The sequence below is a fragment of the Chiloscyllium punctatum genome, chromosome 32, assembly GCF_047496795.1.
Source record: "Chiloscyllium punctatum isolate Juve2018m chromosome 32, sChiPun1.3, whole genome shotgun sequence".
Lineage (NCBI taxonomy): Eukaryota > Metazoa > Chordata > Chondrichthyes > Orectolobiformes > Hemiscylliidae > Chiloscyllium > Chiloscyllium punctatum.
Window position 1 is genome coordinate 57,712,980 of NC_092770.1, and position 26,726 is coordinate 57,739,705.

Genomic DNA, 26,726 nt, shown 5'->3' on the forward strand with positions numbered 1-26,726 from the left:
GGGAGAAAAAAAAAAAGAGGGCATGATGAAGCAGATTTGTAAACATGGATAACGAAAGGCGATCTGTATGTCCTTGTATATTATGATCTGCCTGTAATGCAGACAAAGCAAAACTTTTTACTGTACTGAGGTACACGTGACAACAATACATCAAATCAAATTTTGCTCACTGAACATCTGACTTAAGGTTCTGATTTGAGGGCCCATGTCACAATGAAGCAAGGACAAATAACCCCTCAATCCAATGTTAGACTGATCCACTGAGTCATCCTGGGAAGGAGTTTCAGACATTTCTTTAATTGTTTGTGTATTTACAGAGATTAAAAGAAAGTGTTCGATTTTGTGAAAAATGAGCAGTAGCTGAAAAGATGGTAATCAAGGATAGACTAATTGTCTTGGTTTAAAAAAAATTAGCAACCGAGTAATAGGCCTTCCAGTTGGTATTCTGGAGGGGTAAAAGCCAGCGGTTTAGATGGACAATAGTTTAGTTATACCAATTGAAGGGCAGATTCACACATCTCTTGTGAACTGAAGCCTAACTGTATTGCACTAGTCATTGAGCTGTTTCACATCTCAGGACTGTCATTTAAATCTAGATCAGCAACCTGAACAGAAACAACAGCCATGGACTCCATCTGAACAATCCCAGCACTCCAAATCTTATGGTAGTGCAATGAAAAGATATATAGAATAATTTGAGACAGGGAGGGACAATTTAAGACAATTCCTATACCTATGTCTGAATTATGTGCAGTGCTAAACAGTTCTAAAGCTGCAAAGAGTAGAAAAGGCAAAGAAATAAAATCAAATGTATAGTTTAATCACATTGGGTAAAGATTTAAAAACCACTTGAGGGGTATAGGACATAGGGCAGACTGAGGGTTTGCACAGTATCGAGAGACTGCAAAAGTTTGAGTAAAAGTGATCAATAGTGCAGGGTGTCATTGTAGTACAGGAGAGATAGGCAAGCATTTACTTATCACATAATGCAGAAATGTTCCTGATTTTATTACTAGGTGGAAGAATTCAAAGATCAGCTGCTGTTAGCCTCGGGTGTTTCTGCAGATCGGCTCCTTGAGTTTTCATGTGGTGAGTTCAGGATAATAGGCGTCATTCTTTTTCAGCTTTATACCAATGACTAATCTTTGCAATTTCGCAGAACAGTAACTTTATACTTAGTTGCTAAAGCAGCATTACTGCAAGTGGGGTAAGAAAGAAATACAAGAATGTTGAGAATAACTGTTAAAAAGTATCCTCCTTTGGATGACAGGCTTTCCTTTATCTCATCTAGCAACATAGAAATGATTACAGGAACCTTGCGAGAGAAAGCAACATGGTGTAGATCTCAAAAACGCTTGAGTTTTATACAGAGTTAAGAGCGTTTAATGTGAAAAGACTGCTTGTGCAAATAAACAGTTCTTGGAGGCAGCTTTAGCAATGGAGGCGTGATCAGAGAAGGTAGTGAGACTGACAGTACCAACAAACAATAAAACAATAAGACATCAGTGAGAAAATGAGCAGTTAAAGTCAAAGGAAACCCAAAACGTCAACCAGTGTGTACACAGGAAGCCATTATTAACTTAGAGGGTGATCGTAAGAATTTTAACCAATCTTTCCATACATATTATGGCACAGCTCTGGAGCAGGTGGTACTTGAACTCAAGCTCAGAGGGAGACAATTTATGATGGCACCACATGAGCCCCAGGGTGGTAATATGCCTAGAGGCTGAGGACAAGGTTAATTTGCAAATGAGTAGTTTGTTTTGGAGCTATTAAGGAAGGAGATGCTGACAAAAGACCAGAGGTGGTGGAGTTAATGGATGAGGTGCAAATCAAGAGGCAGGGGTAGTGATAGGCTGTGCTTAAACTTGAGGATGACACTATTCAACTGCAACAGGAATAGGCTAGCAGAATGGACAGAAACGTGGAGGATGAAATATAAACAGAGAAACATTTTGGCACAAAGTATCGACAGACGCAATATAGGGAAGCTATATGGACAATGTGGCACAGATTTAAAGAGTACACAGGAAGAAATGATTGAGAGCTCAAGTGGCATAATTCTGAAGATTGGACATATTGAGAATATTTAGCAAAGTATTTGGATCCTGGATATTGAGTACAAAATTGCTGAATCTTTATTCGGTTCTGGCTAGGCCTCTACTAGATCATTGCATCCATGTTTGTTCAGTACACTTTGAGAGGAATGTGAGGGCTTTTGAAAGTGTCAGAGAGATCAACTAGAATGATTGTAGGGTGAGGAAATTTTAGCTCCAAGGTTAGATTGCAGAATCGGGGCTTATTCTCCCTGGAGCATGAGGGTTGTTAGAGGTATACAAGGTTATGATAGGTTTGAAAAGATAGACAAAATAAAACTTGTTCCCAATGGCTGATTGTAAAAAGACCAAGGGACAAGGATTATAGATTTTCAATGGAAATAAACTTGCAGGGTTACTTGGGAGGTGATGGCCTAGTGGGTTATCACTAGACCATTAACCCAGAAACTTAGCTAATATTCTGTGAAATCAGAATCTATTAAAAAAACATCTAGAATTAAGAATCTATGATGACCATAAAATTTCCAATTGTCAGAAACACCCATCTGGCTCATTAATGTCCTTCAGGGAAATCGGCTTTCCCCACCTGGTCTGGCCTGCATGTGATTCCAAACCCACAGCAACGTGGTTGATACTTATACTTCCCTCTGAAGTGGATAAAAAATGCTGGCCCAGCCAATGAAGCCCACATCCCACGGGTGAATGAAAAATAGATATGGATAATGCAGGGGAAAGGGACGCATTAGATTGCTCTACAGAACCAGTTTGGACTCGATGGGTAGAATGACTCCTTTAAGTGGTGTAATGACTCAAAGGCTATTTAGAATGCACTCAGTGAAGGGCTAACCTAAGCAATTTCACTTCTCACTTACAGGAATGGAAAATGAGTAATGAGGGAGGCTAGATATTTTTATTTGCTCATGAGATGCCTCTAGTTGCTCTTGAGAAGGTGGTGGTGAGCTGCCTCCTTAAACTGCTGCAGTCCATGCACTGTGGACTGACTCACAATGCCCTTAAGGAGGAAATGCCAAGGTTTTGATCCAGTGACAGTGAAGGAACACTAAAACATCTCCAAATCAGGATGGTGAGTGGTTTGGAGGGGAACTTGTAGGTATTGATGTTCCAATTTATTTGCTGCCCTTCTCAGAGATGTAAGTGATCATGCTATCTAAGGATGTTTGGTGAATTTCTGCAATGCATCTTATAAAAAGTACACACTGCTGCTACTGTACATCAGTGGTGGAGGGAGTGGATGCTTGTGGGTGTAATCCAATCAAGAGAGTTGCTATGTCCTGGATGGTGTCAAGCTTCTTGAGTGTTATTGGGGCTGGACCTACCCAGGCAAGTGGGGAGTACTCCATCACACTCCTGACTTGTGCCTTGGAGATGGCAGACCGAATTTGGGGAGTCAGAAAATGGAATGTAGTTTGGACAAAAAAAGAACAGAAGAGATCACAGATATAAAAATGAAAAAGCATGGACTAAAGTAAAATAAAAAACGGGGCTTGCAGTTACATGTAGTTGCAATCACAGGAAATCTCAAAGCTCCCTAAAGCCAATGAAGCACTTTTAAATTATGATTACTATTGTATGTAATAAATAGAGCAGTTAATACCACAAGCCCCATAAACAAGAATGCAATTCTAACTAGATAATCTATTTCTTTGATGGTTGAAGGGTAAATATTATCCTGGATAACTGCCTTGGAAATAAATGCTGGAGATCACAGTGGGTCAGGCAGCATCTATGGAGAGAGAATTTCGAGTCTAAATGACTCTTCATCAGAGCTGATGTGAAGTGTGGAGGGGACAGCAAATAATAGCCTTTTCTTCAAAGTTGTATGACAGTACGTTTTATATCCATCTGCAAGAGCTGGCAGTTGAAACTCTCATCTGACAGATGGTATCTTTAATAGTGCAGTGTTCCATCAGTACAGCATTGAAGTGACAGCCAAGGATTCTTGCTGAAGTCTTGAATTGAGACTTGGATTCATGACACTGTAATTCGGAGCCAAGAGTATTTTTAGTGAGCCATGGCTGCAATAGGGAAGGACAGTCAATGGATGAGCTCCAAAACGAAGCAGAGGTGAAGTGAATCGAACAGGAAGTAACTGAATAGTAAAAGGCAAATGACATGACTGCCTTCTCACCTGATTGAAATAGAGCAAATGACGAAAGATGTGGAATTTGTACGAGAGACATCTCATACCTACCTTGTTTCTGAATGACCACTCGTCCGTCTTTGTTAGCGCTGGTGAGGGCAAAGAGAAACCCCTCAACCTGCATCATCGGAGATGACATAACAGGATGCTCTTCCTCGATGTCCTCTCCCCGCTCATGGAGTGTAACTACCAAATAAACAACAGATCAAATCAACAGTCAGAAATACAAAACAGACACTGAGTACTTTGAGCCAACCAGTGGCACAGACAGACATCAATTCACAGAAATATCTTCCAGGATCCATTCCAACTGTAATAAATTAGTTTCTCTGATCTGGATTTTGGTTTTGCGTTTTACCTGAAGGTAGATAAATCACCTGGACCAGATGGAGTATGCCCCAGAATTCTAAGGGAGATAGCTGAAGAGATAGTGGACGCGTTAGAGGTGATCTTTCAGGAATTGCAGAATCCGGGAGAGTCCCAGAGGACTGGAAAATCGCTAATGTGACACCCTTGTTTAAAAAGGGAGTAAAGCAAATGGTGGAAAATTACAGACCCCAACTAACCTAACCTGGGTAAGATCCTGGAATCCATTGTGATGGATGAAATTTCTGAATACTTGGAAGTGTATTGTTAAACAGGGCAAAGTCTGCATGGTTTCATCAAGGGGACGTGATGCCTGACAAACCTGCTGAAATGCTCTGAGGAAGTAACAAGCAGGTTAGACCAAGGAGAGCTAATAGATGCTATCTACCTGGACTTCAAGAAGGCCTTTGACAGGGTGCCATACAGGAGGCTACAGAGCAAGTTAAAGGGCCGCTGGTGGTTAGAGGCAAGGTGCTAGCATGGAAAGAAGCTGGAAGAAAGCAGAGCTTGGGAATAAAAGGGTCCTTCTCAGGATGGCAGTCCATGACAATGCTGTTCTGAAAGGCTCAGTGTTCGGACCACAATTTTTCACTTTATATATTAACCATCTAGATGAAGGAACTGAGCGCTAAGTTTGCAGACAATACAAAGATAGGTAGAGGGGCAGGTAGCACTGAGGAGGTGGGAAGCTGTAGAAGAATTTGGACAGGTTAGGAGATTGGGCAAAGAAATGGAAAATGGAGTATAATGTGGGAAAGTGTGAGGTTATGCACTTTGGTAGGAAGAATAGAGGCATGGACTATTTTCTAAATGGGGAGAAAATTCAGAAGTCTGAAGTTTGTAGTGCAAAGATACTTGGGAGTTCTAGTCCAGGATTCTCTCAAGATAAACTTGCAGGTTGAGTCAGTAGTTAGGCACATAAATGTAATGATGGCATTTATTTTGAGAGGGCTTGAATATGAAAACAGGGATGTACTTCTGAGGCTCATTTGGAGTACATTTGGAGTATTGTATGCAGTTTTGGGCCCCATATCTCAGGAAGAATGTGTTGGCTCTGGAGTGTTCACAAGAATGGCTCCAGGAATGAAAAGCTTAACATATGAGGGACATTTGAGGACTCTGGGACTATAGAGGACTATATAATGGAGTTTAGAAGGATCAGGGGGTATCTAATGGAAACTTACAGAACACTGAATGGCCTGGACAGCGTAGACATTGGGATGATGTTTCCATTGATAGGAGAGACGAGGACCCGAGAGCACAGCCTTAGAATAAAGGGAAGACCCTTTAGAATGGAGATAAGGTGAAACCTCTTCACATGTGAAAAAGCCAGAGAGTGGTGAATCTATGGAATTCATTGCCATAGAAGGCTGTGGGAGCCAGGTCATTGAGTATATTTAAGACAGAGATAGATAGGTTCTTGAGTATCAAGGGGATCAAGGGTTATGGAAAAAGGGGGAGAAAGGGGTTGAGAAAGTTATCAGCTATGATTGTATTGCGGAGCAGACTCAATAGGCTGAATGGCCTAATTTCTGTTTCTATGTCTTATGGCCTTCTGGTCCTGTACTCACAGCACATTGTAATTAGTTCCCAGTAACACGCAACCTAAACTGCAAAGCATATGATAGTCATGCATAGGAACAAACTAGTTTCAGGACTGGAGCTAAATGGCAAAGTGGGCTTAGCATAATTTACTAAGAAAAGAAACACCATGACCAGACACTGCAAAATTCAACACAGACCTTCTCCAGTGGGTTTCTCATTGAGCTTCTGAAGAAAATTCTCCAGCGCTGCTGTTTTGGATACTTTTTGATCCTGTGTGTTGTTTGGTTTTGACACTGAAACCTGGTACTTGTTCACGAACCCAAAGAGCTGTGGAATGAAGGGAGCTAGTAAAATAACAGTGGTACAGTACAAACAACGGTATATAAAACTAGAGGGGATAGGTTTAAACTGAGTGCGGGAAAATTTTAAAGAAAATAAGGGCGGTACGGTGGCTCAGCGGTTAGCACTGGTGCCTCACAGCACCAGGGGCCCAAGTTCAATTCCTACCTCGGGCAACTGTCTGTGTGGAGTTTGCACATTCTCCCAGTGTCTACATGGGCTTCCTCCAGGTGCTCCGCTTTCCTCCCACAGTCCAAAGATGTGCAGGTCAGGTAGTTTGGCCATGCTAAATTGCTCATAGTGTTAGGTGCATTAGTCAGAGGGGACTGGGTGGGTTACTATTCGGAGGGTCAGTGTGTACTGGTTGGGCCGAAGGGCCTGTTTCCACACTGTACGGAATATAATCTAATATGACTGGAAATGAAGAAACAAGATTGCTATCTAAATGAACACTCAACATTGCTCACAACTATCTCAAAGCTTTCATGTACAGAGGTATATTTAGCAATCTTGTGCTCAAAGGGTTCAGATGACTGGCATTCCATATAAAGGCCTGAACTCTAATCTCTGAGCACAGCACTTGCTGAACTGACTCATTAGTGATTACTATGAGGTTTAACTTATAATGGGGCAGAGATGGCATTTACTTGGACACAGATCTCAGAACAGATATTGTAAAATACACTCTACCTAACATACTCAAAACAGGTTAGAGACACAGACATGACAGCACGACACATGATTTCTGAACTACCGTCATGATTCATGGCGGCATCTTCTGATCTGACAGCTTTATTTCTTTTCTAAATATAAGCATGTGCCCACAAAAGAGGCCAAGGATATTTCCAAAGTTGATCAGGATTGCAAGTCTGGAAGTTGTGGGACCTACTGCTCCTGCTGGACTGTGACCAATCTGGAGTGCAGCAACTTACATGCTGACCTTTGCAGACTTCCAGTGGTCAGGGGAAAATGGAGCAGATTTGCAAAATAATTTGGCCCAGCAAATGAGGAGACAAATGCTAGAAAAATAAAACGAGAAGCCACCCGCCTTATACAGTTAAGGTTGACTTAGAGTTTGTCAAGTAGCTGACAAGCTGTCCAACTCTTAAGCACTTAAAAAAACTTGACATTCTTCATGGTGGAAGCAGGGAGTTACATATTTACTTTCATATGGAGGGGAGAAAAGCTTTTCTTAAAACAAAAAGCTTCACAAAATGTGGGTTCCACTGGCTAGGTCACATCCTGAATTCTCCTGGAGGCAGTGAACCACTTCCTTGAACTGTTGCAGTCAATGGACGGTAGGTAAACCTACAATGTTGCTATAATTCTGAAATGTATTACCTGGCGCTGTGGTGGAAGCAGCTTCAATTGTAACATTATTGAGAGCAGTGATGATTATATAAATAGAAACAGTATCCATCAGTATGGGGAAAGGGCAGGAGGATGACACTAAGTCACAATGAACTCTGAATAGCTTATATTTTACTATGGGAAGACAGCAAAAGATTTGCATGGCCCACAGCAGCCTCTACAGGAGGAACTACTTATGGGTTTTGCATTTAGCAATCTCTCCAGCTCCAAACTTAAACTTTCACATTTTATTGTCAGACAGCCAATGCAGATAGATGGGTCAAATGGTTTCCTTCCACTCTTTAATACTCTGTGCTAAATAGACTGCATTCTATTTGACTCAAACTGCCTTTATAACAATGCCTGGCCTGCTGATCACTTCAGCATTTTTTGTTTTTGTTAATCTCTATTTGACTCCAATAACTGAAAAAGCTGCTAGTTGAACTTGCTGAAATCTTGAAAATCCCTTGATGAATAAATAATACTGTGGAACTGGGCTGGGTTTGCACAGTCATGGAAAACATTACTGAGATTGTTATGTCCATTTTAGTTCTCCAATAGAATTTGTGCTGAGGAAAATTGGCTCTTTATGGGACTTCTACAAAATAATATTTTGGTTTGAGTCTGTTTCAACATCAAAACCTGAACAACTGCCGTGGTAGTTTTGTAACCATACTGATATTTAATTTTTGCTTTGTCTCGTCTGTCTCATCTCAGTTTGCATCAATGAAATAGTCTATAAATTACTACTTCAAGCAACTGTCTGTTCGCTTAAAAACATTGCAAAATATAAACTTACATGCAATACCTTAAAAAAATACACCCTGTCATATTTTAATCCAGTTGGGAAGCTTTTATTGGTTACTAATACATTTAAAAACAGTTTCTTCAGCTAATGAAAGGTTTGAGCACTGAGCTCATGATCAGTCCTGCATGGGCTTTGAACACTGGAAAATTTCTGAGGTTTTATTGACGTGGAAGTGCCGTGTTGGACTGGGATGGACAAAATCAGAATCACACAACACCAGGTTATAGTCCACAACGGCGGCACGGTGGCACAGTGGTTAGCACTGCTGCCTCACAGCGCCAGAGACCTGAGTTCAATTCCCGCCTCAGGCGACTCTCTGTGTGGAGTTTGCACGTTCTCCCCGTGTCTGCGTGGGTTTCCTCCGGGTGCTCCGGTTTCTCCCCACAGTCCAAAGATGTGCAGGTCAGGTGAATTGGCCATGCTAAAATTGCCCGTAGTGTTAGGTAAGGGGTAGATGTAGATGTAGGGGTATGGGTGGGTTACGCTTCGGCGGGGCGGTGTGGACTTGTTGGGTCGAAGGGCCTGTTTCCACACTGTAAGTAATCTAATCTAATCTAATCTAAACTTGTATACAAAATCACCTGCTTTTTAAATCTTTGGCTTAATTTACAATTGATGGAGCTGGCTTTACTGCAGAGTGGAAATCTCCCTCTGTATTCCCCAAAGCAGGTACAGCACAGGTTAGATACAGCTGACATGAGATAATCTAGCCTAGGACTGTAAGTGAAGGATTCTAAGAATGCACCATGTCAGACCTTAGCAGGACCGAAGAGATGTTTAAAAAGAGGCACTCCAAATTCTATTAGCTTAACCAGGCACTGACCTTTCGACTGAGCAAGCTCTTCGTATAGTAGTGCTGCACCTGTTAACAAAGAGAATAAACTGAATAAATGTACAGCAAAGTCACATGAAGAGCATGTCTGAGATTCCTAAGTGTGAGGAATGACCTGCAGCTCAAACAGAGATCTTAGCCTCAGCCACTATAAACACACAACAAACCCCCCACCTAGTAAACAATTCTTTCCTTCCTCACCCAAAACAGCATATCTTATAGCACATGACACCCATTTGGCCCATCTTTGAAAGAGGTATCCAATTAGTTCAACTCCCCTGTTCTTTCCCTATAGCTCTTCTTTTCAACTCCTTTTCAATACTTTAGGAAATTTTGAGGACATTAGAAATTACAGCAGTGAGGTTGAAAAGGACATCAGCAAAGCCAAAAAAGAAGGGAGGAAAAAAAAATTGTCCAACAAAATTAAAGAAAATCTAAAGATCTTTTATCATACATCAAGTGAAAGACGTTGACTAAGGAAATAGTTGTACCATCCGGTCTACAAGGTAATGTGTATGAATGTAGAAGTGGTGAGCCGGGATCACGATGAGTATTTTATCCTTGTCTTCACAAAGGAAAGGGATGATGCAGACATTACAGTTAAAAGGTGGGGCGGGGGGAGTGAAATATTAGATAAAGTAAGCATAATGAAAAGTACAGCAAGTATTAACTGACTTGAGAGGATAAACCTGCAGAGTTGGGTGTAATACAGCCTAGGCTGTTAAAGGAAGCCAGGTACAAAACAGTTCTGTGAATCACTTTCCAATCTTCACTAGATATCAGAGGGCTGGAGTTTTGTAAACGCTGTACCACTATTCAAAATGGATGCAAGGGACTGGCCAAATAATTATAGGCAGGTAGGCCTGACTATGATGGCAAAATACTGGAATTAATATTGAGATAGGACTATCTGGTGCTTGGGGAGGCATGGATTAATCAGAGATGGTCAACATGGTTTTGTTAAGGGAAGATTGCATCATATTAACACAATTTAAATTTTTGAGGAAGTAACAAGGAGGTTTGTTGAGGTTTGTGAAGTGAAAATTGTCTACATGGATCTATATATGGCATTTGACAAGGTCCCAAAAAGCAGAGTGTTAAGAAAAATGAATGCCCATGGGATAGAGTGGAAATGGGAAGATGGATGCAAATTTAGCTCAGTGACAGGAAATAAAAGAAAATGGTCAATAGATAATTTCTGCCAATCACAGAATTCCAACAATGTGGAAGCAGGCCATTCAGCCCATCGAGTCCAAACAGCAGCCCACCCAGATTCAGCCCTATCTTATCCCTGTAATTCTGCATTTCCCATGGTTAATCCACCTAGCCTGCACATCCCTGGACACTACGGGCAATTTAGCATGGACGATCCATCTAACCTGCATATCTATGGAGTGTGGGAGGAAACCGGAGCATCCAGACAAAATCCATGTAGACACGGGGAGAATGTGAATGGAAAGCAGTTTCTGGTCATGTTCTGCAGGTCTCAGTTTTGGATCCCTCGCTGTTTGTGGTATACATTAATGCTTTATACTTAAGTGTGGAGATATGATTGGGAAATTTTCAAACAACACAAAAACTGGCCAAATAATAAAGAGGAAGGTGGTCAACTACATGAATATATCAGCAGTTTGCTTAAATAAGTGAAGAAGTGACAAATAGAATTCAGTTGAAAAGTAATGTGTTTGGAAAGGATAAACAAAGCAAGGGAATGCATGATAAATGGGAGGATCCTGACAGAGATCGAGGAAGTGAGACAGCTTGGAATATATGTCCACAGGTTCCAAAATGGGTTGGTTTTGTGGTAAAGAAGGCACATGGGACACTTTTGTTCAATGGAGGAGATATTGAATACAAAAGCAGAGATCTAGCACTGGAATTAGTTAAGACACTGGTTAGGCCACAGCTGGAGTTACATATAGTTCTGGTCACCACACTAAAGGAAGCACATAATTGCTCTGAAGACAGTATACAGGAGAGTACAAGAATGTTGCTAGGGCATGAAAACTAAACTGCAACTATTAGCAAAGATTGGATAGGCTAGGACTGATTTCCTTACAACAGAGGAAGCTGAGGGGTGAATTAATTCAGGCATGGAAATAGCGGGGGTCTTGGATAAAGTGGATAGGGAAGACTTGTGGAAACTAATGGAGAGATCAGGTACCAAGGAAAACAGATTTAAGGTGATTGGTAGAAGGATTAGATATACACAAGCAAAAGCTTTTCACCCAGAGGGTGGTGGGTTAGACACTGCCCATTTTGGTGGTTGAGGCAGAAACCCTTGACTCATTTAAAAGGAATCTGGATTTGCACCTGAAGCTGAAAAGTGGGATTAGAATGGGTGGCTAGTTCATCCTGCTGCTGCAGGTACTATGGGATTAAGAGCCTCTTTCTCTGGTTTTAAGGTATTACTGAATCTGCTTCTACTACTCTGTAAATGTGTACACTTTGTAATACTATTTAAATTGATGAGCAGATAATTGAAAGTGGAACATCTGAGGAATGTCATTACGTGAGGGAGAAAGTCCAACTTTGTAATATTGAGAGGTGAGGTCCATTTACAAACTTGATGGACGACACAAGACTAGTTGATCCACACAGCTCATTCCACACATAGTGAGTACTGGAGAGAGGTTACCTGTGCCTTCTCCACTCGGAAGGTACATGGTAATTTGAGAGGCAAGTTTTAGAAGTGAGCAAATTAGATTGATTTGAACAGCATACTGAAACCTAAACAGAGCCCCAGGATCAAAACCAGTCACAAATGGTCAGGGGTAGAAACCCAGTTGATGGTAACAGGGAACAAGTCAATCCCAAAGTGAAACCCAGCTTAAACGATTGTAAGTTTAATTCTTGCAGTTGGTTACTGTGGTGGTTAGTCATTGAATATATGAGCCTGCCAATTTTCTTTAATAAAACAGCGCAAGTTTGTTCCACAAAAGGAAAAAAACAAAGCAAATAGTAGTATATATACAGACCTCATCAGCAGCATAAAGAAAAAGTCGACGTTTTTCTCCAGAAATATCCTTTCTAGTCACTCAAACCCAGCGTAGGGTCGCTTCTGTTTTAATTTCAAATTTTTTACTGAACTGATTGTTCCCGGCTTTAATGGCCTCAAGACTTCTCTCCAGCTGTGATGATCTAATTTCTTTTCAATTCTGACAGCTTGAAACTTCAACACAAAATACTCTCACAAACCTAAACCCCCTATGGTTTGGATGAAACTTCTCTGAATTGAAAAATCCAACTTTTCTGAATTGAGCTCAAATATTTACAGCCCCAGACTATTTTCATGTGTCCAACAAAATTTCCACTTGGTAAAGGCCCCATCAATTAAGACTGCAGCTATCTGGCTTAACACTCACTAAGTCGAACACTTTCTTGAAAATGATGTTTTAGGTCACTTTTCTGAATTACTTTCTGTCCACTTGAAGAATGTGACCTACACAGAACTGAAACTAGAATTCATCTGTCGTCACATTAAAAATCTAAATTCCCAAATTGTAATTACATTAACCTTTATCACATCAGTCTCAGTTAAATTACCACTTGGGGACAGTTGTTAATATCATCATGAGCAATAAATATGGGCAGGAACTGATGCATTAAGCCAACTGTATCACACATAAAAGTGACTTACTTTAAATAGGTTGATGTTGTCAAATTGTGCACGGAAAAGGAAATCATTGATGGACTGTAACTCAGTGCCTTTGGAAAACAGACAGAAAAGCAAAAAGGGTTTCGAAGTCAAGGCATATTTTCAAAATAAAAATCAGTAATCCTATGGATTGTCCTAAATGGAGAGCTGTAAATCCATATACAAAGGGGAGCCTAACTCCGATAATAAAATGCATCTGCAGCTCAATTTCATTCCTCCATATTTCTTTGTATCTTTATTTAGTAAGAAATGATCATTCTCTACTTTGGAAGCTCCAGCTCTCCCTGAACACCTATCCCTACACTGGCCTAATGGAGTTCCAGATTTCCACACCCTTTATATGCAGACAAAAGGATGCTGCCTTCCTTCACTCCTCAATGAAATGTTAATGATATCTCTTGTTCTGAATAAAGGGTCAGTTAGACTCGAAACGTCAGCTCTTTTCTCTCCTTACAGATGCTGCAAGACCTGCTGAGATTTTCCAGCATTTTCTCTCTTGTTCTGGATTCCTCTAAGCATTCTAAATATCTTTTTCATAGAATTATTCTTTTAAAGGAAGGGTGTTGTGAGATTTTGACCCAGTAAGACCAAAGGAATGGCAATATATTTCGAAGTTGGGGTATTGTGCGGCTTAGAGGACAAACACCCACTGCTCTTGACCTTCTATTTGGGACAGTTTGTGGGTTTGGAAATTTTATGTCAAATAAGCCTTGGTGAGTTACTACATCTTGTAGATGGCACGTACTGCTGCTACTGTGCATTGGTGGCAAAGTGAATGTTTAATACGCGGGTGTAGCTCTGATGAAGTGTACTCCTCTATCCTGGATGTTATCAAGCTTCTCAAGTGGTGCTGAAACTGAACTCATCCAAATAAGAGGGAAATATTCCATCACAGTTTTGACCTGTGCCTTGGAGATGCTGGACAGTCAGGTGAGTTACTTGCAGCAGAATTCCTTGATTCTCACTGGCTCATGATCCCCCTGCACTGATGTGGTTGGCATAGTTCAGTTTATAGACAATGGTAACCCCCAGAATGTTGATGGCAATGCCAGTGAATGTCAAGGTGATGTGTTTGGATTCTGTCTTGGGCATTGCCCAACACTTGTATGGCATGCATGTTAATACACTTATTGCACATCCTTCAGCCTCCTAAACTAAGAAAGGCCTTAAGTTACCCAAGATTCTGTATCAACCTAAGTCACCTTTGAGAAGAGCAACTGACGAGAAACAGTGACTTGCCTTAAACCAAGGCCAGTGGGGCTCAAAGGACTGGATAACTGAAGGGAGGACAGACTTTTTATATATTCAAAGTAAGCAGATCAAAATACTCTGCCTGTGTTAAAAGTACTCAGTCACCTACCATCCTGAAAAATCTTCTGCATGTTCGGATTTTGTCCAACTTTACCTTGATTAATCACAAAATAAAAGAATTAGTGAAGAGATCAAGCTCATGAAAACAGTGTAAACAACAAAAAAGTGGACTATAAAGGCAGGAGCCCAAAGATGCAATGGATGGGATTCCAGGTAAAATATAAAGCAGACAAAGTGTAGGTCTCCTTCCTTGCTGGCTGGAAGGCCTACTGTAAAGTGAGTTTAAACAATCCCAACTCACAACTTAGAAGTCACATGCTAAAAGGACCAAAGTGCCTTAAATTAGGACTAACTAGTGCTAAAAATCTATTATATTTCAAATATTTCTCAGATTGCAGATCACAGATCTGAAATGTCAATTCAGTTTCTCTCTATACAGATCTGCTGTGTTTCTCCAGCATTTTCTGTTTTTATTTCGGGGTTTCCAGCAAACTGCAGTATTTTACTGTGGAACGGGCCTAGCATCCCTGAAGTGGCAAATACTGCAGGAGGGAGCACACAAAAACTCATGCAAACTTGGAGCAGGAAGCCATGCAGCTCTTTGAGTCTGCTCTCCCATTCTAAAAGAACAGGACTGTTCTGACTGTCACCTCAAAAATCACATCCCACCTATGCTTGATAACTTTCCAACCCCTTGTTTAACTTTAACAAGAATCTATCTTCCTCTGTCTTAAAAATATTCAATGAGTCTACTTCCATCATCTCTTCAAGAAGTGAGTTACAAAGGTTCATGACCTTCAGATAAAAATCTGATTTTTAATGTTTTAAATGGGCAATTGATTTTTAAAGTAACTCCTAGTTCTAGATTCTTGTATAACGGGAAATATCTTCTCTGAATTTAACCTGCCAAGACTCCTTAGGATCTTAAGACATTTCAATTCAAGTCACCTCTTACATTTCTAAATTCCAAGCCTTTTCCAAGCTTTTTACGTAAGATAACCCTCTTGTTCCAGGTATTAATTTGGCAAACCTTCTCTCATTTATTTCCAGTGCATTTACATCCTTTCTTAAATGAGGATACCAATACTGCACACTGCACTCCAGATGCAGTCTCATTAGTACCTTGTATAACTGAAGTATAACCATTCTACTTTTGTATTCAATTCTCCTTGACATAAGTACTAACATTCCACCAGCTATCTTTATTACTTGCCATACTTGTGTAGCAGCATTTTACACTTCATGCACAAGGGCATCCGGATCCCTTTCCACCTTACAGTGTACAATCTCTCACCATTTAGACATTCTTTGTCATTCTTCCTTCCAAAATGGACACTCAATTTGCCACATCCTTGCCTAACCACATAGAGTCATAGAGATGCACAGCATGGGAACAGACGCTTTGGTTCAACCCGTCCATGCCGACCAGATATCTCAACCCAATCTAGTCCCACTTGCCAGCACCTGGCCCAAATCCCTCCAACCCTTCCTATTCATATACCCATCCAAATGCCTTTTAAATGCTGTAATTGTACCAGCCTCCACCACTTCCTCTGGCAGCTCACTCCATACATGTACCACCTTATGCGTGAAAAAGTTGCCCCATAGGTCTCTTTTATATCTTTCTCCTCTCACCCTAAACCTATGCCCTCTAGTTCTGGACTCCCCGACCCCAGGAAAAAGACATTGCCTATTTACCTGATCCATGCCCCTCATAACCCACTCATTTTAATCAGCTCCATATGTCCTTACTTTGCTGTTGTTTATGTCCTCGTGAATTTGACAATTATAACTTCTGTCCCTTCATCTATGTTTAGATTAGATTAGATTACTTACAGTGTGGAAACAGGCCCTTCGGCCCAACAAGTCCACACCGCCCCGCCGAAGCGCAACCCACCCATACCCCTACATCTACCCCTTACCTAACACTACGGGCAATTTAGCATGGCCAATTCACCTGACCTGCACATCTTTGGACTGTGGGAGGAAACCCACGCAGACACGGGGAGAATGTGCAAACTCCACACAGAGAGTTGCCTGAGGCGGGAATTGAACCCGGGTCTCTGGCGCTGTGAGGCAGCAGTGCTAACCACTGTGCCACCGTGCCGCCCATGTTGTTTGTGTAAACTGTGAACAACTGAGATGCCAGCACTGATCTTTATGGCATACTACTCATTACATCTTACCAACCTACAAAAGATCCATGGTGCAAACTCTCTACTTCCTTGTTAGTCAGCCAATTTTCTAACCCTGCCAACATGTCACATCTATGAGCTTTTATTTCCCACAATAACCAGTCACCTTCTCAAATGCTTTCTGGAAATCTAGGAAGATTTATCCACCAGTTACCTTTCAGTCACAGTGCATGTTACCTCCAGAAAGAACTCCCAATAGATTCATCAAACACATTTCACTTTCACAAAACCATGCTGACTCGGGCTGATCACCTTTTCCACGTGCCCTACTATATCCTCTTTAATAACGAGCTCTAACAGCTTCCCTGTGACAGACGTCGAGCTAACTGGCCTGTAGGTTCCTGCTTTTCGTCTCTTTAAATAAAGGAGTTATATTTGCTGTCTTCCAATCGAATGGGACTATCTCAAAATCAAGGGAGTTTTCGAAAATTAAAGCCAATGCATCAGATGTCTCAAATAAAAAAACTGACATAACAATGGATACTAGAAATCAGAAACAGAAACAGCTAGAAAAACTCAGCAGGTCTGGCAGCATCTTTGGAGAGAAAGCAGTTATAGTTTCAGGTCAAACATCTCACTTGTCACTTCTATTAAGACCAGAGAATGGGGTTCACCAGGACTCAGGCACTTGTCAGCTGCTGCTCCAACGACTTACTTAGCTTTACTTCGATGGTCACAATCATACAGCACAGAAGAGGCTCTTCGGCCCATCACATCTGTGTTGACCTAGCTACACTAATCTCACTTTCCAGCATTTGCCCATTGCCTTGAATGTTAAGGTATTTCAAGTGCCCCTTCCCAATTCCATTTTAAAGATTAAGTTTCCTGTCTCGACTGCTCACCCAAGTGGAGCATTCTAGAATCCCACCACCCTCTGAATGAAAATATTTTTCCTCAAATCCCCTGTAAACCTCTTGCCTATCATCTTAAAATTATGCCCTCTTGCTATTGATGCTTCACTGTGGAGAACAGTTGGTTGCTATCCATCTTGATCAAACCCTCATAACTGTATACCTCTATCAGGTGCCCTCCCTGTTCTAAAGAAAACAACCCAAACTTATCCAGTCTCTCTTAAACTCCAACATATTCATTTCTCCTTATAATCTATGCCACAACTGATGAAGGTCAATGTTCCATTAGTCTTTTTAACTACCCTATTATTCTGTTTTACCACTGTCAGGGATCTATGGACAAATACACAAAGACTCTCTGAGCTTCTTAGTGTCCTGTCATTCATTGAGTACTCCCTTGTCTTGTTACTTCCAAAGTGCACCAACTCTCATTTATCAGGATCAAATTCCATCTGCTGCTGATCTGATCATGATGTGATTTTGTTTAGCTCCTTACTTCCTTCCATCTCCTGATTTATTTCGCTTCTGCCGATGGTACTTTCATTATCCGTAAAAATACCTGATCAATTCAATTGCCATTTCCTTATTTTCCATTATTAATTCTCCATCTCATTTTCTATAAGACCAATGTTCATCTTGCAACTTTTTTCCTCCTTACCTATTTTTATATTTTGAGCTAGTTTTCTCCTATCCTCTGATACTTCCTCTTCATGGGCATCATAGTGGCTCAGTGGTTAGCATTGTTGCCTCACAGCCCCAGGGGCCTGGGTTCAATTCCCACCTCGGGCAACTGTCTGTGTGGAGTTTGCACATTCTTCCCGTGTCTGCGTGGGTGTCCTCCGGGCGCTCCAGTTTCCTCCCACAGTCCAAAGATGTGCAGGTTAGGTGAATTGGCTATACTAAATTGCCTGTAGTATTAGATGCATTAGCCAGAGGGAAATGGGTCTGGGTGGGTTACTCTTTAGAAGGTCGGTGTGGACTTGTTGGGCCGAAGGGCCTGTTTCCATGCTGTAGGGAATCTAATCTAATTACTGTTGTTTATATGCTGTCCTATCTCTAAACATGCCACATGTCTTTGCACAATTGCATATATTTTTCTTTCATTTTGATACTAGTCTATAACGTCCCTGGTTAACCACAGATGGTGGGTACATCCTTGAAATGTTTCTTAGTCAGTCTTCTGGGTTGGGCATGCTCTTAAACAGTACAGTGAGAGTTTTACTGTATCTAACCCTGTGCTGTACCTGCCCTGATACTACTTGCTTGGACAGAATACAAGGAGCTTTTTTTCCTGTTGTGCCAATGTGAACTTTACCTACCTTCGCTATCCTGATTAATCACTCTGGAAGAATGAAACTGAAAGTGGTCCAGTCCTCAGTACTAGTTTCCTGCTGTTGTTGTGGTTCTGTTCGCCGAGCTGGGAATTTGTGTTGCAGACGTTTCGTCCCCTGTCTAGGTGACATCCTCAGTACTTGGGAGCCTCCTGTGATCTTTCCTCCGGCATTTGTAGTGGTTTGAATCTGCTGCTTCCGGTTGTCAGTTCCAGCTGTCCGCTGCAGTGGTCGGTATATTGGGTCTGGGACGATGTGCTTATTGATTGAATCTGTGGAGGAGTGCCATGCCTCTAGGAATTTCCTGGCTGTTCTCTGTTTGGCTTGTCCTATAATAGTAGTGTTGTCCCAGTCAAACTCAACTATGAAAGCAACCACCCCAACACACACAAACGAAGTTGCATCAAGACACTGTTCAAAAGGGCCACAACACACTGCAGTACACCAGAACTGCAAAAAGAGGAAGAAGAACACCTATACAATGTATTCGCCAAAAACGGATACCCCCATAATTTCATAAAAAGATGCCTAAGGGAAAGACAACATAACGAGGACATGCCGCAACCCAAAGGACTAGCCACACTACCATACATCAAGAGCATTTCCGAACTGACAGCCAGACTACCACGACCAGTAGGACTCATAACAGCACACAAACCAACAGCCACTCTCAGACAACAACTCACCAGAACGAAGGACCCGATACCCAGCATGAGCAAAACCAATGTAGTGTACAAAATCCCACACAAGGACTGCACAAAACACTACATAGGACAAACAGGAAGATAGCTAACGATCCGCATCCATGAACACTAACTAGCCACAAAACGACATGACCAGCTATCCTTAGTAGCCACACACTCAGATGATAAGCAACATGAGTTTGACTGGGACAACACTACTATTATGGGACAAGCCAAACAGAGAACAGCCAGGGAATTCCTAGAGGCATGGCACTCATCCACAGATTCAATCAATAAGCACATCGTCCCAGACCCAATGTACCGGCCACTGCAGCGGACAGCTGGAACCGACAACCGGAAGCGGCAGATTCAAACCACTACAAATGCCGGAGGAAAGATCACAGAAGCGCTTCACAGGAGGCTCCCAAGCACTGAGGATGTCACCTAGACAGGGGACGAAACGTCTGCAACACAAATTCCCAGCTCGGCAAACAGAACCACAACAGCTCATTATATTAACTGCTGGATAAACCAGTCTCTTCATTAGTGAGTGGCATGTTACAGCTGTCAATGGACACATCTATAAATGGTCAGTACAAAGATGCGATTACATTTAGAGGAGTTTCTGGTTGAATCATCACAGGCTAAAGTTTACTTGGTTATATATAGTAAGTACATGAGCTGGCTGCATCCATTTATTCGAATTGTGCAAAGTCATTCCCAGTACAAACACCAAGATGTTGCAGGACTTTAAAGCTGCACTTTCAAAGGTGATAGTCTTTAAGATGTCACAAACATGATAAGTTTTAATCTGTCACATGACTTTTGTGTTCAGCCCCTGAAACCCTGAGATGTTCACCTAGACAGGGGATGAAACGTCTGCAACACAAATTCCCAGCTCAGCGAACAGAACCACAACAATGAGCACCCGAGCTACAAATCTTCTCACAAACTTTTCCTGCTGTGCGTAAATCCAGCAGAAAAATGTTTAAACCAAAGGAAAGTACTCACCTCCTAAAATGTGGATAAGTTTAACCAGGATGTAAAGGATCTGTTTGATGTACATCAGATTTTTTGCCTTCAGTCTACTTCTGTGTGTCAAAAGAAAAACATGCTGTCAGGGCCAGAATAGCATTTCACAAAGACTAATTTCACAGGATACAACAGTGTGCGAAGTACTGAAAATAACTTAAATGGATAAACACTTGTTAGGTGAGAATGTTCATGGGGCTTGGGATACAAAACTGAGTGAAACAGTCAAGGCAGCAGTTCTAGAATCCCTATTAATCCCGAGGATTAAGGACAGAAATTAAAAACAGAATGGACACTAAGTTTATTGGAGAGATCTAAAAGACTTCAACGAGAAGGGAGTTAAGTATATGCTGAAGCTAGGCAAAACAGGGAAGAATGCTGGGAGGCACAGCACACTGCAGAAGGTATACAAACAGTAAAAGTGAAAGGAAGGACAACAGACAGTAGAGGCTGTTAGTTTTGTATTTTTAACCTCTTCTCTTAGAAATCAATGTGAAGTAGCAGAAGGGAACAGGATGTCCAAATACAATAGGAGCATCCAACACCCACATGAGTAGAATCATAGAATCCCTAGTGTGGAAGTAGGCCATTGGACCCATTGATTCCACACCGCCATTCTGAACAACATACCCAATCACTGTAACCTTTTCATTTCCCATGGCCAATCACCTAACTGACACATCACTGGACACTAATGGAAATTTAGCATGGCCAATCCACCTAGCCTGCACACCTTTGGGACTGTGGGAGGAAACCAGAGCATCCAGAGGAAACCCATACAGGCAAAGGGAGAACATACAAACTCCATACAGACAGTCATAGGGTCACTGAGTCCTACAATATGGAGACAGGCCTTTTGCCCAAACTGGTCCATGCCGACCAAACTATCCAGCTACATCTTGTATAACTGCAACATAACTTCCCAACTTCTATATTCAGTGCCCTGACTGATGAAGCCAGTGTGCCAAAAGCCTTCTTCACTGCCCTGTCTACCCGTGACTCCACTGTCAAAGAAACGTGTATTTGAACTCCAAGGTACTACTGTTCTACAGCACTCCTTAAAGTCCTACTATTCACTATGAAACCCCTTGATTTGACTTTCCAAAATGCAAGACCTCACACTTCTCTATATTAAACTCCATTTGCCATTTCTCAGCCCACTTCCCCAGCTGATCATGGTCCTGCTGCAATTTCTGAGAACCTTCCTCACTGTCCACAATACCACCTATTTTAGTGTCATCTGCAAACTTACTAATCATGCTTTGTACATTCTCAACCAAATCATTGATACAGGTAACAAACAGTAATGGGCCCAGCACTAACCCGAGGCACAGCACTAGTCACAGGCCTCCAGTCCAACAAGCATCCTTCCACTATTACCCTCTGCTTCCTACAACAAGGCAATTAGATACGAGAATTCTGCTGAATATGCATCCAAGGTTCAGAAATAGAACTCTGACCTATATTTACCAGGTGTATCTGGAGTGGGGTTTAAACACAGTTATTCCTGACTCAGATACAGCAACGCTACTCCTGAGCAAAATATTCATTAGGCTGTGACTTTAATGTTATGCATTAGTCCATGTTGTGAAACTTGAAAAGGTTCAGAAAAGATTTACAAGGATGTTGCCAGGGTTGGAGGATTTGAGCTACAGGGAGAGGCTGAATAGGCTGGGGCTGTTTTCTCCGGAGCATGAGGGCTGAGGGATGACCTTATAGAGGTTTACAAAATTATGAGGGACATGGATAGGATAAATAGACAAGGTCTTTTCCCTGGGGTGGGAGAGTCAAGATCTAGACGGCATAGCTTTAGAGTGAGAGGGGAAAGATGTAAGAGGGACCAAAGGGCAACGTTTTCACAGAGGGTGGTGCATGTATAGAATGAGTTGCCAGAGGAAGAGGTGGAGGCTGGTACAATTAAAACATTTAAAAGCATCTGGATGGGTACAGGAATAGGAAGGATTTAGACGGATATGGGCCAAGTCTGGCAAATGGGACTAGATTAAATTAGGATATTTGGTCGGCATGGACAAATTGGATAGAAGGGTCTGTTTCCATGCTGTATGTCTCTGTGACTCTAAGTAGGTCTCACGCTAACAGTGCAACTGCCCTGGTCAGATATTAGCTTGGAGACCAAACATGCACATTCAAAGCTGAGGCTTCATCAATAGCTTCAAATAAAACTTACAAAAATTATGAAGTCAGTTTTAATGAATCCCCAATCACAACAAGGGTAGAATTCCCCTGGTCCTCATTCCAACCCACTAATTTCCATGTCCAAGGCATCATCCTCCACTGCCCTCTGCAGTCTGACCCCACCATCAAAATGATACTTCCCTCCTCACCAATATCCATTTTGCAGGGTCTCCCTCCTTAGGTTCACATTCCCCCACAATCCCTTCCACACCCAGAACCTTCCCCTGTCACCGCAGGAGGTGCAAAACCTGCCCAAATACATCCCTCCTCACCTCCATCCAAGGCACCAATTAATCATACCAAGTCCTGCAAAGATTCACATGCATTTCCTCTAACCTGATTTATTACATCCTTTGCTCCCGAAGAGGTTTCCTCTATATCAGAGAGACCAAGCGCAAACTCGTGGATCAGTTCAGGATACATTCACAGTCCATACACTCCAATCAACCCCCGCTTCCAATTGCCATTCATTTCAACAGCCCCTTCCATTTCCCCGACAACATGTCCATCCTGGGCCTTCTCCACCATCAACACAAGGCTCTGATCTGAAATGTCAATTCCCCTCCTCCTCTGACACTGCTTGACCTGCTTTGCTTTTTCCAGCTCCACTCTTTATCCACTCTGATCTCCAGTATCTGTACTTCTCACTATCTCCAGGTTAAAGAAGCTCTCTATGGCTCTTTTTCTAAGGTTCATTCCACAAAGACAGATAATGTGTAGTGAAACAAGTGGTCACTCGTTCATGTGAATTCAAAAATTGAACCATCAGTGCCCTACCTTATTTCAGCAGTAAGTCCAACTTGTCTAACCATTCTGCCCCACTGACCCCATTCACAAACAGAAGGCAGTAGATAGTCCAGAACTACAAACAGGAAATGCTGGCTGCTTCCTCCCTGTGCAAGGAGAGGCCAATTCAGCAGACAGTAAGGATCAAACAGGGAACCCTCAAGGTGTGACCATAAAATGAGGGAGCAGAAATAGACCATTCAACCCATTGAGCCTGCTCTGTCATTCAATGATGTCATGATTGATCTGATAATCCTCAAGTCCACTTCACTGACTTTTCCCCATGACCTTTCAGATTCAAAATCTGTCCATCTCAGCCTTGAATATACTTAAACGCCCAGCTTCAAATGCCCTCTGTGGTCATGGATTCCAGATTCACAATACACCGAGAGAAGAAATTCCTCTTCATCTGTCCCTTTATTCTCAGATTATGCCCTCTGGTCCTAGACTCTCCCACAAGGGAAAACAATCTTTCTGCATATACCCTGTAAAGTCTCCCAAGACTCTTGTATTTTTCAATGAAGTTGCATTTCATTCCTCTAAACTACAATTTGTACATATCCAACCTACTCAACCTCTCCTTATAAGGTCTTTCCATAACTTCATTCAGTCTAGTGAACTTTCTCTATTTGCCTCCAATCTCTTCTTAGATAAGGGGTCAAAACCACCTCACAATATTCCAGTTGCTAGCACCCCATATAGCTTTATCAAAACCTTCACGCTTTTATTCTCCATTCCTTTGAAATAAAGGCCAACAATTCATATCTATTGCCTGGTGAATTTGGATATTAGTTTTTTTGTGATTCATACACAAAGACTCCCACATCCATTTTTGCCATAGTTTTTTTGCAATCTCTCTCTGTTTAAGTAATATTCAGCTCCTCTATTCATTCTGCCAATGTACATAATTTCACATTTTCCCCACATTATATCCCACCTACCAAACTTTTACCCACTCAGTGAACCTGTTTACGTTCCTCTGCAGACTCCTTGTGTCACCCTCACATCTTGCCTTCCCACCTACTTTAGTGTCATCTGCAAACCTGGTGATCGTGCATTCAATTTCCTTTTCAAAGTCATTAATATATTGTTAATAGTTGTGGCCTCAACACCGATCTGTGCCAGCCCAGTGGTTATAGGTTGCCATCCTGAAAATGCTCCCAGCATCTCAACTCTGTTTTATCAGTTAACCAATTATCTATCCATGCTAAAGATGGGATGACATCGGTAGGAGTAGTCTGTAGAGAGCAATAGTAGCTGTACAGTAGGGTAGAAAATAAATCAGGAGATCATAAGGACATATAAAATTAATCATGGGTGATTTTAATTTTTATGTACATTGGCAGATGAAGCCTCGAGGAAGAATTTACAGATTGTGTTTGAAGAGTTTCCTAAAACTGTTGTGGATCTGGCTATTTTGGATCTGGCAACATACAATCAGGCAGGTATAATAAATAACGTCTGTGTAACAGAGCCTAGGAAAGAGTGACCATAACATGGTAGAATTTAGTATTCAGTTAGACAGGGAGGAATGTGGGTCAGAAACAATCGTGTTAAACCTAAAGAAGGAGAATTACCAAAGAACAAGGACAAAACTATCTGGAGTGGACTGGGAAAAGGGTTTAGCAGCAATGACAACTGAGGAACAATGACAGAGGTTTAAGAAAATCGTTCTTGGTACACAGTGAAAATATATCTCAGTGAGAAGGAAGGATTTAAGAAAGGGAATAAACTAACCACGGCTAACCAGGGAAGTTCGGATAGCATCGAATTGAAAGACAAGTAAACATACAAGGTGGCAAAGATGAGTGGTAAACCAGAGGATTGAGAATGTCTTAAAATCCAACAAAAATCCACTTTACAAGAGGTAGAAAGTAAAATTTGAGGGTTAATTTCCAAGTAATGTCAAGATAGGTGGCTGGCTCTATTACTTTGCATTCGTCATTTAGTAAGTGGAGTCATGGAGTCATGCACCATTAAAACAGACACTTCGGTCCAATCGGACCATAATCCCAAACTAGACTAGTCCCACTTGCCAGAATTGGCCCACATCCTTTCCAACCTTTTCTATTCATGTACTTATCCAAATGTCTTTTAAATATTGTAACCGTACCTGCATCCACCACTTCCTCTGGAAGTTCATTCCACATGCAAATCTCTGTGTAAAAAGGTTGCTCCTTATGATTTTTTTAAAACTTTCTCCTCTCATCTTAAAAATATGTCCCTTAGTTTTGGACTTCCCACACCCCAGGGAAAAGGCTATGGTCATTCACTTTATCTAAACCCTTCATGATTTTATAAACCTCTAGAAGGTTACCCCTCAACCTCCTACTCTTCAGTGAAAAAAGTCCCAGCCTATCTTTATATCTCAAACCCTCCATTCCTGGCAACATCTTGGCAAATCCTTTCTGAACCTACTTCTGTTTAATAATATCCTTCTTATCACAGGTGTTATGAAGGTGTAGGTGTGTACTGTACCTTTAAGAGAGAGTAAAGCTGGCAAGGACTGACGGAAAGCATAGAGTGTGCTGAACAATTTAAAAATGTAACATTTGGTTGTGAAACAAATAGCTGGAACTGCGTTGCCATGGTATACGACAAATGTGAATCTGGCCAATCAGTTTAAATTATGCCCAAAGATACCAAAATCCAATCGAATTTCAATTTTAATGTTTTGATGACATCAAACTAATGAGTCAGTCCGATGTTTTGGGTATTTTGAACAGTTGGGGAGAACAGCAAAGAGCAGCCAAGCACCAACAGACTGCTAGCAGAACAATTCTCTGAAAGTTATGAAGCAGAAGACCAAAGAAAAGATGGCCAGGAAAATCTACAGAGTAAAATCAGCCCGGCTGGATGGTTTTGAACTTTTTTTTGTAAATCTTAATTGGGGCTTTTATCAGACCAGTATTGTAAAGTTGAAGGTTAATATAGCTTTAAGAGAAGGGAGCTATAAATAGTTGTCGTTTGATGTTCTTTTTGGACTTAAAAAATAAAATTGTTAATTTGTTTTTCTTTAAATAATGATATTTGGAATAGTTCTTTGCCTCTCTAAATTTAACAGATTATGGCACATGGTGAGCTTTTCTGTGTGTCTGGTTTAAATTAGCAGAGGAGTTTATCCTGTGTCGTAACACAGGGAGACCAGAACTATACAGTTATTCCGGAAGAGGCCTCACTAACATCCTATAAAACGTCAACATCACATCCCAACTGCTATACTCA

General features: G+C 41.4%; 1 protein-coding gene across 2 annotated transcripts in view; it reads right to left on the minus strand.

Annotated features, from left to right (window-relative positions):
• ddx11 (DEAD/H (Asp-Glu-Ala-Asp/His) box helicase 11) overlaps positions 1-26,726 on the minus strand; it is an 81,492-nt gene that overhangs the window by 35,509 nt on the left and 19,257 nt on the right. For both annotated transcript variants that reach the window (XM_072552453.1, XM_072552454.1), the window contains exons 12-17: positions 20,499-20,578; positions 14,477-14,521; positions 13,099-13,166; positions 9,450-9,488; positions 6,327-6,456; positions 4,270-4,404 (exon numbers count right to left, since the gene is read on the minus strand). In XM_072552453.1, the coding sequence (XP_072408554.1) occupies positions 4,270-4,404; positions 6,327-6,456; positions 9,450-9,488; positions 13,099-13,166; positions 14,477-14,521; positions 20,499-20,578 (497 nt within the window). The remainder of the gene's footprint in view (positions 1-4,269; positions 4,405-6,326; positions 6,457-9,449; positions 9,489-13,098; positions 13,167-14,476; positions 14,522-20,498; positions 20,579-26,726) is intronic.